The sequence below is a fragment of the Lepisma saccharinum genome, chromosome 8, assembly GCF_977018435.1.
Source record: "Lepisma saccharinum chromosome 8, izLepSacc3.1, whole genome shotgun sequence".
NCBI classification, from domain to species: domain Eukaryota; kingdom Metazoa; phylum Arthropoda; class Insecta; order Zygentoma; family Lepismatidae; genus Lepisma; species Lepisma saccharinum.
In genome coordinates, this window is record NC_139236.1 from 77,484,894 (window position 1) to 77,504,290 (window position 19,397).

The 19,397-nt window shown below is 36.0% G+C and overlaps 1 protein-coding gene across 4 annotated transcripts in view; it reads left to right on the forward strand.

The window, feature by feature from the left end:
• LOC145991171 (prolyl endopeptidase) overlaps positions 1 to 19,397 on the forward strand; it is a 97,812-nt gene that overhangs the window by 51,851 nt on the left and 26,564 nt on the right. For all 4 annotated transcript variants that reach the window (XM_083127011.1, XM_083127012.1, XM_083127013.1 and 1 more), the window contains 7 exons: positions 2,425 to 2,538; positions 5,063 to 5,286; positions 7,369 to 7,556; positions 7,902 to 7,984; positions 11,179 to 11,321; positions 13,475 to 13,637; positions 16,854 to 17,054. In XM_083127011.1, the coding sequence (XP_082983137.1) occupies positions 2,425 to 2,538; positions 5,063 to 5,286; positions 7,369 to 7,556; positions 7,902 to 7,984; positions 11,179 to 11,321; positions 13,475 to 13,637; positions 16,854 to 17,054 (1,116 nt within the window). The remainder of the gene's footprint in view (positions 1 to 2,424; positions 2,539 to 5,062; positions 5,287 to 7,368; positions 7,557 to 7,901; positions 7,985 to 11,178; positions 11,322 to 13,474; positions 13,638 to 16,853; positions 17,055 to 19,397) is intronic.

Here is a 19,397-nt window from a genome sequence, read left to right on the forward strand (position 1 = left end):
CAACGTAACAACTTGTTCCTTCATATCACATGCAGATGGCAACGATGAAAATGATGTCATTACTCCACTATAATACATCTCCTAAAGCTAAAAACAACACAAATCGTTCGTATAGAACATAATCTTCATAAATGACACAAAAATCATCACCTTATCGTGGGGGTATGGAGGGTCGACGGTACCACTATCAGTACCAAACGTAACAATCCTAACCTAACTATGCCTTTGGGCTTTTCTGCTACACGGTAAAGTAACACGCTAATCTAACAGACTTACTTTACTTCACAATAACACATTTCCGCGAGCAAAAATCAACTGATAACGTTCATAATCAACAAAATCTTCATAAACCATGCAAAATATTTCACTTTCTCCAGGGGGTACAGAAGGTCAAGGGTACCATTTTTTTGTACATGTAGCGATATATGTATGTTATATTCCGCTCGGTGCCGTAGGGTACAGGGATTTCTTAGAGACACTGTATGTATGTAACCAATTTGCAGTTTCTTTCTTAAAAAATCATTTTTTCTTTTTTTTTTATATCTCTCCTGAATGCTCTATGAATGCAAGTTGAGTAATAATAATAATAATAATCCTCTAACACACTAAAAACATTTTTAATATTACCAATTTTAATTATTTCAAGTCGTATGAATTCAAATATTTTTAAGAAAATAAGAGATATTGTGGAAATAAAAAAAATACATGGATATAGACTGAATACAAATACCTATATCAGAGAATTGTGTCATGACTTGGTATGACACAGATACAAGTATCGTCAAGGCTGAAGAAACCTGACCCATGCACAAAGTTGTACAGGAATATGAAGTTTGACCCAGCTATATTTGGCTGTTACAGAATTACACAAACCCACTCAAATTGCAGTAGTGTTTATATGATTCAGTTATGTATAAATTTCCCACAGACATTCATTCATTAATTTATTTTCCGTTCATTAGATCATACTGTACATGATGTTGAACAGGTCAATTAATTTACAGTTACATATATCAACACACACTTACAAGGTTTTAACATTTCTAGTAATTACATAATATGTTAGAATACATCAAAATTATTTTACAGTTTAACAGTTAGTAAAGAATATGAAAAAATAATATTTAATTATGTAATTTGTTGGAGATACCTTGAACATTATTGTGAAGAATTGTTATAGATTCTTCTTGTTTTATTATTTTATTTCTATTTAGTGTTTGGTTGATAGTTTCTTTATCTTTTGTTTCACTTATATTTTTGTGCATTTGTCTTTTGTCCTGGTGTTGAGGTGTATAGTCCATCCGACTCAGTCCTGTGTGGCCGGGTGACTCAACACGTTTCCCTGCTTTAATTGGCTATGCCACTTTAACTTGATGGGTTGGAAACTCTTCTCAGTATTTACATAATACTCTTGAATTATTTTACATAATGCATTAGATACTTTTTCATTACCTAGCATATTTAAATGCATTCCGTGGTTTGTGTGGCTGTCTCTGCTTAAGTTACTGACATCTATCATATCTACATTCCTAAAATGTTTACATATGTCTTTGATCCTTTTGTTTGTACCTCTACTGCAATGTTCAAACAAGATTTAGGTATGAGATCGTGTCTAGTTGGTATATTTACAACAACTACTTTGCATCGATTTAGTTCCACGAGTTTTTGTTCTAGTGTACTAACTACATTGTGGCCTTCATTACATGCAATATTATTTGTGCCAGCCATAATGACAACACAGTCATTTTTCACACTTTGAGGTGCAATGCCACTCAGAACTTCTTGTATCTTTGCACCGGGTTTGACAATACTACTGACTGGGACTTTACCTAATTGATTTTTTATGTTTCCTGACAGCCCTCTACCGTGACTATCTGCAAATATATGAACTTGAGGTTCACAGAGTTTAGGCATCTTTCTTCTCTCTGTTTTTTTCGGGGATTTTGGCCACGGCATTTTTACCAAGATCACCTGCACTGCACTCACATCTTCCATTGGTAATTGTTGTAAAATGCTGAATCTATTCTTACGTTCAATAGTTAACACGTTATTGCACTTACTTGGTTTCCTGGAATTCCTCACAACTTGTGACCATGTGTGGGTAGATTCGTTGACTTTATTTCCTTTCTGGATAGTTTCCAGTTTGTTTCTTAGCGAGAGATTTTTCATTTTTAAGTTTTTGTATGTCACTTTGGAGAATGTTAACTATTTGCAGAAGGGGTGAGCATTCATCATCGGTTTCTTTTGCCGGGGTGGCACTGCCGCCATTTTCTATGCATTGAAGGCAAAACCATTTCATCAGTTTCTGCTTCCATTTCCAAGTTTCCACATCTAAAATGCCACTATTTATCTCTCGAGTCACATAGCACTCCATACTAATGCAGTAGTGTGTATATGATTCAGTTATGTATAATTTTCCCACAGGCATTCTACAGTACTATAGAGAACCCTGTATTAACCTGGAAACAAAATATGAAGTTTCAGTACCCAGTAGCTCGACGTGATGAATCCGTGATTGAGGAATATCATGGTGTAAAGGTAATTATTGTTTGTATTTTTTATCAATTGATATAACTTTTTTTTGTGTACTAAACATAAGTTGCACATATGTCGGCATGCCGTATTCAGATGGTAATTTGACTAATCTAAGGATTAGAAAAATGAAATGAGACAAGATAGAATACTGCATTATTTGAAATAATTAAGAAATATGTGTAGAACAATTTAATTTATTATATTTAAAATGTTAGAACTGCCAAATCCTTTAATGTGTGAATTGTAATTGCTATTTTTCCTGTGATAAAAGGGATTTCCATTCCAATATAAACTCCTATGTTAATATTAGTAATTTATTTAAAATAAACTGTAATTTGGAAAAAAAATATTTCTATTCATCATCTATGAGTAATGGAATATGTTATTTTCTATTTCTGCAGGCAGGCTATTGTGTAAGGAAAGTTGAATTCTAATTTAAACATGATGATAAAAAATCATCAAAGCACAATAACTATCTGCTGTGTTAATCAAAGTCTAATTTCTTAATTCTACTTATACATTCTATTAGGTGAATGAAGATATAAATGATCATGCGATTATGGTGTGGAGACTATATGCAAGGCTTGGCTGGATTTTTGATTGGCACCAGCAAAGCTGTTTTCCAAATTTCCTCTCCTTCCAAGAAAACACTATGATATTCCAAACTCTGAAAAATTATATCTGCCTAGAATTCTTTTTACAGTATTCACATGAATGTTTGTGTGCTTTGTTTTAGCTTTTGTCTAGATATTCATCGTGACTACGTAAACCTGTTAAAGTACAGTAAAACCTCGTCAATCCGGACTAATGGGGGTGGGGGGATAAGTTGGCAGGTTTAATGAAAGTCCAGATTTACTGAAATAACCTAAAAGAACAGTTGAATGTGATTTGAAACTCAGTTTATAGCAACAAAACATGTTTATTATGGTGTATTCAAAGGGCATAGGCCTAAATACTCTATACAGTACAGTAAAATGTAAAGCAATACTGTACATACAATGCAGTACGTACGACGAATGCAATTGTTGACTTCTAGCCACATTTGAAACCTTGCATTCTGCTGCTTTTTTTGTTCCTTTTGCCTGTCCGGATTAAGCGAAGTCCGGCTTATCAGGTTAACCTCCAGATTAACGAGGTTTTACTGTATTATGAATATCTAGACAACAGCAAAAAAAAAAATCACTGGCTTGACCAACTACGTTTTAGCCAGCCATGCACTGTGCCATCTTTTGTGTGGTCCACATCTTCTCTGTCTCCCTGAGAGTTGTGACTCAAGTAGAAAAATAGCCGCATTTGCTCATCTCCCCCCTTGCCACGCATGGCAAACACGCTTCCACTTCATCAAATGTAAACTTTTTGTGTTTATCTTTCTGATCATGGGTAGAAAAGTACAGGGTACCCGGTCACTATGGTGCCTGAATTTTCAAATTCATTTGAAATTAGTGGATATATTTTTTAATATTTTGAGTTTGCTTATAGAAATTCCCATGACATATTATTTTTAAATAACAAGTGTGGTATCTGTTTTTTAATGTTCGTGTGTTTTCTGTATCACATGCATCATTAAATGAGAATAATAAATATGTCATGATAACTTTTTAAACCGTTGCTAGCCGAATTTTAAAACATGGAGCGATATGATAGAGTCTGCTATATATTAGAATGTATTGCATAGTTATTCATGCTCTTATTGCTTGAGCTTTCGTTATGAAGGATACTGCAGTGCAAGAATTAATTACTTTTAAACCAATGTTATATTAATTAATAAATTAAATGTCTTAAGGTCACATTTCAAAATGTATAGCTTTATCTTAGTTGGATTAATGGCTTTCTTATCCTGTATTTGGAGGGGGACGATGAGAGATGCTGGCTCTTGAAAAAAAGAGGCCATTGCCTGAATTATTTTAAATTTTTTCTACCCTGTTTCCAATTATGAAATCTTCGAGACAATAAATGCTGTAGACATATGAGGTTTTCGTCAGGGCTGAGCTGATGCCGATGTATCGGTATCGGAAAGTACCTGTTGGAATTCATCTACCCGTACTTGCTGATACTTTTCCGGCATTTTGGTCTTTCACAGGGTCCGCAAAAATGCTCTGCGATACTTTCGCCAAGTCTACCCTGGAAATTATGCCAAATTCCAACTTTATTTTCATTTTGCACGAAAAACTGTTTTTGTGATTGAATAACTTCTATTTTAATATTCTGATGTAATTCTTGATTATTCCAAAGCAAATGTTTTGGTAAGTTGATGCATATAATTGGAGATGAATATTTATACACCAATATTGATCAATATTTTGAACAAGTTTTAATTATTGCAATTTTCAAGTGACTGTGGGAATTTTTAAAAGTAACAGTATTGGTTCAAAGTGGTGTTAGCTCAGCCCTAGTTTTCTTCTTCACTAGTTCTCTCTTAGACACCTTGTTATAGTAAAGAATACCATAAGGTTTGATTGTTGTTAACAAAAGCGGAAGTTGTTTTCAGGTGTATACTATCTATGAGTAGAAAATGTATTCATTATAGATTCCAGACCCATATCGCTGGCTTGAAGATCCGGATGCCGAAGAGACAAGAAAATACGTAGATGAGCAAAACGCAATCACTCAACCATTTCTTGAGAAATGTCCTGTTCGGGATGATATTAAATCTCGGTTAACTGAACTATGGAATTATCCCAAGTACTCTTGCCCTTACAGAGAAGGGAATAGGTATTTTTTCTACATGAACACTGGACTTCAAAATCAAAGGTAACTGTCATTTGTTTTTTCTCTTGTTTATTTTGTGACAAACTAATGAGCTTCTCCCATGGGACATGAATAGCTTCTATTCTTCTGTATTTGAAGTTATAACTAGGGGTCACATTTTTGCATATTTGCATGTTCTTGCTTAGGGAAAATTCATATGCTTTGAATGGGTTCATTCAGATCAATTTCTTCTTTATTGGTATTGGCTAGTATCAGTGTATTGGTAAAAATAACATGATTTTACTGATATTTTTATAAGTAGCTCATAATTTAGTTAAAAAACTGCCATTTGTCAGTTATTTTGATGTGTATGGGCCTAATTCATTCATGCACATATTTTTTTTAAGGGTATGTCTAAGCACAAAATTTCTTTTTCAAATGCAAAATATATTGAAACCCCTGTTATATATATTAATTATGGAGGTTCATGAATCATTTATGTTGCTTAAGCAGCATTTGTAATTGTATATTGGATCAGTAGAATATCAATATCTGTAAGTTTTATGTCTGTGTGTTATTAATATGGTCAAAAATTTCATATTATTCTTTCCTACATGAGGACATAAGAAATTTTTTTGCACATTTTGCAACATTTTAGATGCTTATGGGGCACTAATAATCAAAATAGGTAATTTTAGGCACAACAGAATTTACATATAATAATTGTAGTACCCTTCCATGAATTTGTGGACAGAAACCGAGAAGGCTAAAAGCTGTGTTGCTGATATTGATAGGCTATTATTAGTAGAGGCACATATTTTTGGTAAATAAAAAAGCAAAATTTCGGTACAAAAACTGAGTAAATTTCGGGTTCAAAAGCGGTAAATAAAATTAAATATCGGTGTTATAGCGGTGAAAAATTGGATGAAAAGTGGTATATAAAAAGACATTTTGGTTTTAAAATTGTGAATAATCCTAAATTTGATTTAAAAACTACACTTATTCCACAGAATTAACATTTCACTTCTAATAGCACATTTATGTAGTTATAAGAGTATTAAGTTTATTTCTGTGTAAAGGAGTCCATTTTTCCTTCTCCAATATTAACAGCAGAATTAATCAATTTTCCGGGAATTGCATAACTCACAGGATACTTCAGACTTCAGAAAGTGTCGCGTCGGTATATAAATGGTAAATTTCGTGTTTAAGAGTTAATTTCGCTTTTTGAAGTTCATTTCGCATTATTTCGTGACAAAACATGGTCACAAAATGCATCTCACACCTTTCAAAAACATGAAAAATTAACACTACAATGTGTTTTTTCAAATTTCGTTTTTTCGTCAAAAACGAAATATGCATGCCCCTAATTATTAGTAGTGTACATACTAGCAATGTATGTACACTACAGTCCCGTTTAACCGAATTTGATGGGATTGATGGTGCTTTGGTTGAACGAAAATTCAGTTAAACCGGAATAAAGGTTTTTTGATATACAGTACGTACATTTTGTTACGTACAGTAGTTTGATATACAGTACATATGCATTTCAGCATTTAGCCATAAACAAAAAGCTTACAATAATACATAGTCATTTAACTCAAGAACATGCATTACAGTAACATTAAGGCTCTGGTACTAAATGCCGTACGATGGGGGAATGGGTGAATACAGCCAATGCATCGTAACAATGAACTTAATCTTTGATAACTAACTGTTAGACCAAAACAAAGACAAAAGTGCTTTGTCGGTGCTCCCTTGTAAAACACGGTCGTGCACGAGTAACAGCTTTTTTTAGCGATTCGGATAACCTGGAAATTCAGTTAAACAGGACTGTAGTGTATTTTTTGTTTTTTATAACAAATAAGTAATAAATTTAAAACCAAAACTACAGTAAATGTAAAAGAAATGTTCATTACTGAAGTCCCATTATGTTTTTTCCTTGTCTTGAAATTCTCCCTCAAAATATGTATGTATCAGTATTCAACTCCTTCTTCTTTATTGGTGGGCACCTCTCACATCTTGGTGCAGTTGTGACATCACTTACATGTCAAGATTATCTTCGAATAATGTTGCTTTCTAAATTTACGTGTGCTCATAAGAAAGTAATTCTTAACGTGTAAGCTAATTTCATTCTCTTCATTTTAGAGTGCTGTATGTACAAGATTCTTTGAAATCTGAACCTCGCGTGTTCTTGGATCCTAACCTTTTGTCCGAAGATGGGACAGTAGCTCTCACCCAGTCTCGCTTCTCTGAAGATGGCGAGACCTTTGCATATGGATTGAGCAAGAGTGGATCGGACTGGATAACAATACAGTTTAAAGATGTTGCCACAGGTAAGGTTGATTTGAAGGAAAATTTAAAAGTTCAAACACAATATGAACGGTATAGACTCAGTCCTGAATCTTATATTACGAAAGTTGTACATATATGAATTAGCTTGCCCTGTAATCAAGGGACCCTAGGTTCGATACCTGGTAGACATACGTAGTGGTTCAGATCGCACCTTAAACTGTAGGGATCCAGTCCCAATTAGCCGTTCTGTGACTTAAAAACAAAGTGAGATCTTTGTTACATTTCTGAACTAAATACTTTAAGTCAAACTAAATCTCACTTTTGTAACATATAGTGCATTTTCTGTTGACCATTTAAAAATGATCATGGTGTAACTTTCATTCCAGGTAAAGATTATCCAGAAGTTTTGGAAAAAGTGAAGTTCTCGCCCATATCGTGGACACACGATAACAAGGGTGTATTTTATGGGGTAAGTATGCGATTACTTCACGTTGTAATGGCATTTGAATTAATGGAATGGGCATATGGAGTAATTGATTTTGTGATTTGTGATTTGATTTGCTTTATTTTACTTTGCTTTTTGTGCCACTTTTGGCTAATTTGAGAAGATGGGGATGAGTGTTGATATGATGAAATTGATGAATGGACCCTCACAAATATCCATGCCCAGGCCAGGATTCGATCCCGGGACCCCTGACATCGTAACACCACAGGGCCGGCTGGAGTGATCAACTCCTGACTCCATTGAGGTGTTTCTTTGATTTTATGTATTCTGTTATTTCATATTGCTTTTTTTGTCGCTTTGGCTAATTGTTATGATGAAGTTGAGTGATAGTTAGATTAAATCGATGGAGGGACACTTGCAAAGAACACCTATGCCTATGCCCTGGCTGGGACTCACACCTGGTCAAAAGTTGACTTAACGTGCTTGGACACCATACTGGAATGTTTGTTTGTGAGTGTTCTGTCATCGTTTATCTAACAGTCATCCACATGTTTGTGATTAGCCAAAAGTGGAAGAGAAGTGATTCTAAAATAACGGAAATACAAATATGTTCATTCTAAGTGTACAGGGTGGCTCAAAAAGTCATTTAACACCCTCGGTACAAGGCCACTGCAGCACGCAACGTGGAAATGGTGATGACCAATCGTTGCCAGGCCAAGGGTGAACCACATTGATGCCACCCGCGCGGTCGGTGGCCATCTTGATGTCCGCCATCTTGAATTCAACTTCAGAATTTTAAATGGGAAGGGGGTGATATGATATATCAAATCAGGCTAGAATTTCTCGAGAATTGCAATGGTGAAGGTTTTTTTTATGTTTATTTATTTATTTTTATTTATTTTACCTAAAGTTTCAGGTACAGTACTGAATGACCATTTTACACTGAAACAGTAACAGCAGGAAAATAACAATAACAACAACAACAAAATAGAGTACAGCTGGCAGCCGACGAGAAGAGCGGTGGCAGAAGAGGTGTGACGTACTGCCAGGCGACTCCACTCTTTCGCGTGGGGGAGGTGCTCTTTCACCAGAACTCTTCTCGTCAGCTTGACAATGACCCGCCAAGAAGAAAACAAGACTTCCATCTCCCCGACCACCCCCAACCACCCCTAAATTCTGCAAATGAACCTGACCCTCCCTTTCCCTCTGTGCCCCGTCTCCCTTTATTCAGCGATCTTCTCGTCGGCTGCCGGCTGTACAAGATGGCACTGAAAACAAATCAAAGTTATACATATATCGTTAACAATTTTCTAAAACTTTGTTCTGTCAAGAATATGTCCACATTTGGAGGCAGGTTATTATATGAGTGAGGAAGCCTGTAGAAAGAGACCGCTGTAGAAGGGAGAGCCTTGTGGTGGGATTGTGGAAGAGCTTAACATTGCGGGTTGGCCGTGTGGGAACACATAGATGAAATTTGTTGAGCAGAAATTCAGATTTAATTTTACCATTCATGATTTTCTGCAAGAATTTCATGTCTGCTAATTTGCGACGAGTGTGTGGAGGTTGGATATTGAAGACAGACATAATGTCTGTTTTGTGAAGGTGCCTCAGAGAAGGTATTCTGTGGTGAGCAATGGCGAGGAAAAAGTTGAGAACAGAATCAATCCGGGAAAGATTTGTTTTTGAAGCCATGGTCCAGATAGGAGAGCAGTATTCAAGAATGGGGGAGATAAGGGATTTGTAAAATATGCTGATTGATGATTGGTTTTGGATTTCAGTGAACCTGTACAGAAGACCGAGAAGATGCATTGCTCTTTTAGTAGTGTTCGTAATGTGCTCATTAAAGTTTAGTTTTTCGTCCATGATAACTCAGAGATCTTTTTGAGAGGTAACTTTTTTGATGGGATTGTTTTCATCATCCATCAATGGAACCTTAAATGCTTAGGGGTACTTGGATTTGTTAAATAAACATGTTTTTTCATCCTTGATTATGGAAGAAGGTACTTTTTACAGAGTTTTTTCAATAGGGAGGAACACCAGAACACTATGGGAACGTTGTGAAGCAGTTTCTGTCCAAAGTTAGTTATCAGATGACAAGGGTCGCATATTCTGTTTATGAACTTCCTTATGAACATAAACATTAGCCTTGTCACTGTGAAGTACTTTTAACTCAATGGAAGCATCACACAGTAAATTGTTCGCGACAACCATTCATAATGCGCAGCTCTTCGTGGATGTATCCGATTAAAATCATGTGCAATGGCATGCGAACTTCTCTCCCTAGACATCACTTTGATCTCAATGCATTACCGATGCGCTAAACAAATTTTAAGGCATTTTTCTAACACCTCGAAAAGGAGCAAATTGGTACAAGAATTCAGTCATAACTTTTTACTGCAGGTGGTGTCAATGTCGTTCCCCCTTAGCCTGATAATGATTGGTCATCACCATTTCCATGTTGCGCGCTGCAGTGGCCTTGTACCGAGGGTGTTAAGTGACTTTTTGAGCCACCCTGTAGTAAGTGTATATTTTACTGATAAAGTTAAACATTTTAAAAACATATCTGTTTGGTATAGATTAATATATGTATTATCATTGTGTTATGAATTTGTGAGAATTTGTATATTTTAAGTGTTCATTTACCTTGTCACCACCAGGTGGCAGGACTGTGCAGACTCTCTTCTTCGGAGACTGTTCAGGGCATGGTACGTATCGGGAAATACTTGCACTGTACGAGAGACGTTGCTGCACGGTGGTCGACTCCACTCCAATGTAGTTCAGTGTTAGTGTACATTAAATAGTATATATAGACAGTGCAGTGTTTAAATAAGAAGTGCAACAATATCAGTAAATCATTATTCTTCAGTTTCTTTTTTGAACAGGTTGTTCCTAAAGTCACCATTTCTTTCAAGTTAGAAGGGCTGAATTTGTTTTCTTAAAAAATAAACTTTTATGTTTAATTCAGCACACACATAATCATACTTGCATGTTCGTGAATTGAATGCAATGCGTCAATGTTCACAAAGTCAACGATGCATTTGATCCTGCTGTTAAATCTGCATACAGTAGTGTCTTGATCTACCTGCCAGATGAGGACCTTCGGAATGTTTCATTATTTCCTTCTTAACATCTGGCAGCAAGAGTGGGAACATTGTTGAATATGAATTACACTAACAAGAAAAGCATTTTAAGTAAGACTTTTTTATTTTTATCTGCAGAGATACCCAGAACGAAATGGCAAAGCAGATGGATCGGAAACAGTAGCGGCCCAACATCAAAAGTTATATTATCACCGAATTGGCACACCCCAGTCAGATGATGTTCTGGTCGTGGAATTTCCTGACCATCCATTGTGGAGAATGTAAGTAAACATCTGCAAAAATGCAATACAAATAAATTACCCAAAAGATTTCAAACTGAATTACTTATTAGAATAGCTTAGTGACAAACTAAGATTAATATTAATGTATTGAATAGTAGTAATAATTAGGGGACACAAATTTATGATAATAAAAATTCACAGAAGCAATTAAAAAGAAATGGTAAATCAGGAGTATGTAACAATGGGATAAAATAATACTAAGCAACTAAAACTCCGTGATGCAACGGCCCTCTGAGGGCCTACTAAGTGGCTTTTTACTGGGTAACACTTGGTCAGTCCCATTGCGTATGTTTCCTGCATTCAACACTAGAGTCCACTACTATTGCCCTCAAGCAGCTTCCCAATTGTCCTCATGATGCTGGGTTATGCCAAAGTTTACAAGTTCCCACCAGGGATCAAACCTTGGACCGTTTGTACCAAAGGTGGGAGCTTGAACTACATGGCTATGTGGGAGCTCTAAAATAAATGGAACCAACATACAAAAATGGCTGTTAATTGGTAAGCTTATTCAATTGTGTGTTTAGATAGCCCCTTGGGATTTCACACGCTTAACACAACAAGCCTGCCGTTGCTGGAAGCACTCCTGGAATGTTTCTCAAATCCCCCGTTGCGTTGTGCATAATGTCCTCTCGGCTGTCAAAACGCGAGCCTTTGATTGGAGATTTTAGCTTCGTGAACAACCAGAAGTCACATGGAGCCATGTCCATCATCATGATCTCCAGTTATCACGGTATTGAGAAACTCTGCATCCTTGTTGACAGTCTCGAGCATGTTTTGTGTGACGTCATGTCGAAGTTCTCGCTGTTCCTGTAAAAGCAGCTTCGGCACAAGTTTTGCTGCTACCTTATGCAGGCCTAAATCCTCCCACAAAATTGAATACACAGAATTTTTGCTAATGCCAATGTCATCAGCAACTACCCTGACTATCAAACGACGATCTTCCATTATCAATGACCTAACTTTCTCAATGTTTTCTGCATTCTGGCTTGTTGATGGCCTCCCAGAATGCCGATGTGCTGCCATTTTTTAAGAGGCTGTAACAGTCCTGTATTTGTGTAACCCCCATGGCATCATCGCCAAATGCCTTTTGAATCTTGCGAATTGTTTCAGTTTTCGTCTTCGAAGCTTCAGGCAAAACTTGATGCAGTATCTCTGCTCCACTCGTTCAATCATCCTAGCGAACAAGGAATTGCGACATTACACAGAAACACTACCTCACTCGTCAGCTGCCTCTCATCTACTGACGGGTCCGACACACCCAGCAACATGCATGCACGTGCATGAATGTTCCCTTCACCTCTATGCAGACTGTACTCAATTTACCACAGATATTTTCCGCAGGAAAAGAAAAAGTCTAATACTTTTTAGACAGGCCACGTATATGTGCTGTGTGTCCTTTCATAGCCTCAGCTCTTAACATTCTAAACCTCTAGAGTTTTAGTTCTTGTATTAGTATTTAGCAAATTTATGGCTTAGTTTTAAAAATAGAGAAAGAAAATGTTAACACATATTTTATTTTCAGATTAGGGACCTATACTCAATATTTTTTAGTTCAGGGACTTACCCCTGTATAGGGTGATGGGCAAAAACAACCAATGTGCTGTTGTGCTCATAATGTGAAAATCAATCAATCGATAGGTTGGATAAATTTTATTATGCAAATAAATCTGTTTTAGAGCTCCTATTCACAAATACTGTGTTCTGTGTCAAAAATGTTACCTATAAAATTGGAAATTGAAACCAACAAGGTGTCACTGTACCCTTTTTCTCCATTTAAAATTTATGTTACGTTACATTGTGGACTCCACAGTAAAGAATAAAATCCCCTCAATTTGCAAGTGCATAACTCCTGTGACCTGGTCAGCTGTCACAGAGGCAGCAATTTGTCATCTGCTATGCTGCTGACCTGAATAGTGTGTGAGGAAAGCAAGGTTCGTTCCTAGCTTCCTTCTTATCTAGCTGTGCAGGTGCGTATTAAAACATACTTTCACTGCACCACGGTACCTTTATCCTAATTCGCCATGCCCACGCAAGTCCATGTTAGTGTACAGTGCTGCGACAATATCAAAATTTTACATACGCTGTGCTTGTTGTCAGAGTTACCAAGATTTTTTTTTTTTTTTACATTGAAGAGGAGCAGAGGTGAGTGACTGCGGCAAATACCTGATCATCACACCGCAGGAAGGCTGCAGGGACAACCTGGTTTACTTCTGCAATTTGGAGAGTCTTTCCGATGGACTGACTGGGAAGATACCTCTTACTAAAGTTGTGGATAAATTTGAGGCAGACTATGATGTAAGTACTACTTCTGTTACTCATATTAAAGAAAAAAGAAAATGTTAAATTACACAGGCCTGCATGGTTTTGATGACTCACAGATAACTGTTGTCCCTGAATAATTTTACTATGCTGATTCCAAATATGAAATCCATTTTTACCCATCATGTGTAGTTTTTTCAGAAAATAGCAATATATTAAGTGCCTTTATTTCACAATAAAATGTGTAGTTCCATGATTTCCTCAATAGATGGCTCTGTTTAGTTGATGATAAAATATTGGTTTTCTAGAATACAAATCCTCCAATTTTGAACTATAAATGTACACACATAGAGTAGTAAGCATTTAATCCACCTTGTATCTTTACATGACACATTGATATGAAAATTGTAAACTTTGATTATGTAAATTCCATTTTCAAAATCCCTCATAAAAGTTTCCTTCACAAAATGTTCAAAATTTTTAAAATGTAGTGTGTTGATTGAACATAATGACATGGAGATTATCCTGATCTAGGGGAAAATACTGATATGATGGGAAGACATTTATGTCATATCTGTCATCAGCATTCAAGGTACTTCCAGAATTATCTATTGGTTTGTAAACATCCAAAATTTCCTTTGTTTAAAATAATTTTATTGTGTCCTGAAATAGGCGTAATGGAATGGCAAATATGATAATTTTGATTGTGAAATTGTGAAAAATTCTGACGTGATGGGGGAAAATGGAAATCATGTGCATGATTAGCATTCAAAATATTTCCAGCATCACCTATTGGTTTGTAAACATCCAAAATTTTGCTTGCTTAAGTTTATTTTGGTGTATTCTGTAATAGGCGTAATGGAATGGCAAATATGATAATTTTGATTGTGAAATTGTGAGAAATCCTGATATGATGGGGGAAAATTGATATCATGTGCATGATTAGCATTCAAAATACTTCCAGACTCACCTATTGGTTTGTAAACAACTGAAATTTTGCTTCCTTAAATTTATTTTGTTGCATTCTGTAACAGGCATAATGGAATGGAAAATATGATAATTTTGATTGTGAAGTTGTGAAAAATCTGGACGTGATGGGAAAAAATGGATGTCATTTTCGTGATCAGCATTCAAAATACTTCTAGAATCACCTATTGGTTTGAAATCATCCGATTTTGTTTTTAAAAATGCTGAGTGGTGTTATTTTTAAATTGTCTCTAAAACATTCTGATCAATGTTTGTGTGAATTATGACTATTTGCGAAAATAGCTACCAAGATATGAAAGAGGAGACTTCTGATTGACAATTTTTCTTGTATGTACGCATTGCTTGCATTGTAGAATTATTTCTCTTGTAGTCTACGGTTGTTACAAGCAAAGATAATTGCATCTTTAATCAAACTAAAAATAAATGTCTGATAAAGGGAGCTTGTTTTCTCCTGAAACGTCACAACAAAAAACTTTTTTTTTTAATGTTTGTAACAACCATAGACTACAAGAGAAATAATTTTGATTGACAATCAGAAATTCTGTCCATACTGTTACTGACTGCGACTCATCTTTGAAGGTCAAGTATAGGCTAAGTCCGGTGTCCATTATGATAGGACATAGGTCACTAAATGCACGGCCATGAAAATGGAATTGCGCTGGTGCCACATGTCGGAAAAGCAAAGCGAGAGAAGGACAAAAGTCGTTGGTTCTGGTGCAGTGCCTAGTTCGAGCATCAGACCGATTCTCTCTGGGACACTTTCGAGTCCCATTTGATTCAGAGCTGGTGATTGTGTGAATTGAAAGTTTGTTACAGGTCCTAGAAATGGAGACCCACGTCTAAATGTCACACTGCTCGTACACATGTGGGTTGTGCTCCGACGTTGCAATGGGAACTTCTGTCACCCACCTAATTTCATGGCCGTCCGTTTCGATTGGGTTATCACATGGACTAAGATTAGGTTACTAAAATTCAAATGTTGACTATTATCATTGTACTAAAACTGTAGTGGTTCCTTAACATTATCTTAACTATTGTCCTCAACAAAATGTGTCTAAGAGCACTGTTTTAGCATTAAAAATATGGATTGTAGACTACATTTCACATACAGTCAGTACAATGCATAAATTTTGTTCAGTCTCTACAAATGGCATCCATGTCTTTCCAAGAATCAACGTGCACACCATTGTAACCACAACTGAACTTATTTTCTGGATATCCCTCCATATCTGCATATTTGAAAAGCCTCCTACTTTAGACCCAAACTCATGGATGCTTTTTTTTCGTCTTGTCTTCCCTCCTCGATTTTTCAACATTCCTCATTGTCGCAATTGACATAGAGAAGCACAAAAGCCAAGTGAAAGTAAGCAACATAATACAGGGTGATTCATATAAAACTTGACACATTTTCTTGTGATTGTATGCAAACAAGAATAAAGCTAGCAAGAAGTTATTACATCTGAAATATAGAATGTATACGAGAGTTTTGTAACCTTTACATTACATGCTGAAAATGTCCTCCTCCCTCGTCTGGATATGTAGTTTGATGTTCCTGGCCATTTGTTGCAGTATGCTGCTGTCAATACCAGTGATTTCGTTCTCCTTCAATTTCTCCAATGTCTGAGGGCGTGTAGTGTAGACTTTTTCCTTAAGATACCGCCACAGATAGAAGTCTGGGGGCAGGTAATCTCAGCGGCCATATATCTCAAGAAATTGTCCAGACTCAAGGAAACTTCAGATCAGTGCCAAGGACTCATTTGATGTATAGCATGTGGCATCATGTGTTGGAAATACCCATGACATGGCTGTATGCCATTCAGTTGCTTAACAAACACCATGAATACCCGTAGTGTGTACTGCATCTTTACAATGATAATTACCAAATTGTGCACAGCTGTGCACTCTCTTGAGAATAAAGTGGAACCTCGATTTCATGTTTTTCAGGGGACCAAGCTGAAGAAACTTAAAATGCGTGAAAATGTATAATTGAGGAAAATTTTATAACATTTTGCTATGTTATGACCATCGATATTGAAGAAAATATGAAATCCAGGAACTTAAAATCAGGGTTCCACTGTATATGAATCTTCCAGATGCCCCATATCATGTGAAACTAACACGAAGCATTACAATGTATTCCTGTTGAAATAAGACAAGAAAGAAATGTGTTAGTTTCATATAAATCACCGTGTATTATACAACACGTGTTTCTATTATTGTAAAGTTTTGGTTGTTGTTGATCTTTATAATTATTTTCCATTGCAGTATATTACAAATGAAGGTCCAGTTTGTATTTTTAGAACGAACAAGAAAGCACCAAATTTTCACTTGATCAGGATAGACTTCCAAAATCCATCTGAAGAAAACTGGAGCGTGATGCTGAAAGAGGATGAAAAGGATGTATTGGATTGGGCTACTCCTGTTTGTGGTGACAAGTTGGTTGTGTGCTACATACATGATGTTAAGGTATGTTAAAAATAGTGCCACATATTCTAGAGAAACTTGTTACCACTTTTCTAGCAATGGTTGCAAATTTTAACTAATTTATTTTATTTTTTAATGTATTTGTTTGCTTATTAAGAATGAAACAAGCAGATGCCCAGTTACAGCATTTTAAAATACAGTGTAAGCAGTTTACAACTTAAATCGTGTAATTATTGAAAGTTATATGGTGCATAAATTAAGTAATAACAATATATATTTTTAGCAGAAAATGAAACATGTGTATCTTGATCATACTGTATCACTTTGTTTACAAAGTTTTTCTCCTACAAGAACATTGATTTGTAACAAGTGTTGCTACCACAATGCTGACTTCCATATTTTTCAATATTTTATGTACTGATTCTGTTAATAATTATCAATATGGCATAACCATTTCTGTTCTGGTCAACTGATATATGAGTACTGATAGAACTGAAACATATCGCCATTTTGAAGTTTGCTGTGTTGGTGTATAAAGTATTACATGTAAAAGCTATCGTCCCAATTTTTCCAGGGCTGAGAGAATACTGATGCAAGGGTTTCGGTGTTAGAAAGTATTGGTCGGAAGATTAATCCTGATACCTGCTGACACTTGTCCAGAATCTGGTCTTTCAAAAATACCGTGCAACAATTTTCCAGGAAATTTGCAAAATTGAAATTTCAATTTCTTTTGCACCAGCATTGGGTGAAAAAAATTGATCATTTGATTAACTAATTCCTAGAATTTCCTGTATAAACTGGTAACCAAAGTTATTTTAACCCTTCATCGGTACACAACATATGTTTGTTACTTTGTTTGTACACTTGGATCTGGCAGACCTTGTCATTATATTCCATCTTTGGATTGTCATAAATTAATACGGAATGCGGAAAATGTGTTAGAATACTGTTGAAATGACAACAATGTTAATGCTGAACATGAGGTACAAATTACTTTTTATTCATCAATAATTAAGCAACGGAATTGTAGAGTTCGGTACACAAAAAAATATCTTAACGACCCTGTGAGATGCGGCAGAAACTTAATTGAATCACACTGGTTCTATTTCCAGCTGTGGAATGCTGTATTCCCACCAGTTAACACATCAGACTCCAACGCAACAATGACCTACATAGTCTATTGCACATACACGCAGAAAGATATTAACAATACAGGTCAGGGAGACCCTGGTGTACAGACGGAGGGTTAAAATATCTTAGTGGATGATGTTTCATAATGCAGACCAGGGTGAATCTCTCTCCCAGATTTCATGTTACAAGTTTGTTTATTTATTTATTAACCTATGACAGAGCGAATGCTCCAATTACAATAGGCAGTCGCCTATGACAGAGCGAATGCTCCAATTACAATAGGCAGTCGCCTATGACAGAGCGAATGCTCCAATTACAATAGGCAGTCGCCTATGACAGAGCGAATGCTCCAATTACAATAGGCATTACAATTTGCTATATACAAATATCATTTACAAAAATACAAACACATAGTAGTTATCAGTAATGATCAAAGTAGGTTTGTTTAACCTTTGAAACACACTGTATATGCTGACAAACATCGATTATGCATTCTTCAAAAAGTCTCTAGCTAAGAAACTTAAATATGGAAAGCGTACAATGTGGTAATATAAAATTGAATGGTACCAGTTTCATAGATCGGAGACACATTAAAATCGGATATTTTGTGTTTCGCATGGTTCATACTTACGAATTGTGTATTGCGGAACATAGTTCAAGGTGCCATTATGCTTTTTACACGAAAACAAACTCAATTTTTCACGTTCTGAGTGCTTTTTTTTATTCCTTTCTTCGCTTCCGGAACAGACATTATGGCGGGCACATCTTGACTCACGTTGTGGGTATGTAGTGTTTCAACCTTCTTCACCAAAAAATACCTGCTATCGTGTTTGTCACCGGTGGAAATTATACATTATGCATGGGTAGCTGACGGATAGCCCCACGAACCATTTCCGATAAGGTTAGGTTAGGTTTGGTTATGTTAGGCAATAGTAAAAAAAAGGGGGGGGGGTTGAAACACTGACAGTGGCTTACGTCATCAAACGTATGCAGCATCCGGTTGTTGAAGGGCAAGGAAATGAAAGCAATGGCAATTTTGCGTCGGTGAGATATTTCTCTTGAAAAATACATGATTTCCAGGTCAAATATATTCCACGATGAAAGAAAATACCTCGACGAACGTTGTAAACCTTGGAGAAACTCATTTCCGTAAGTAGTTTCTTGTGTAAAATTGAAGAAATGTGTCTCCGATGTATGAAACTGTTAACAAATTGAACTTCAATTATATTCACAGTGATTTTTTTTTCCAGAGTA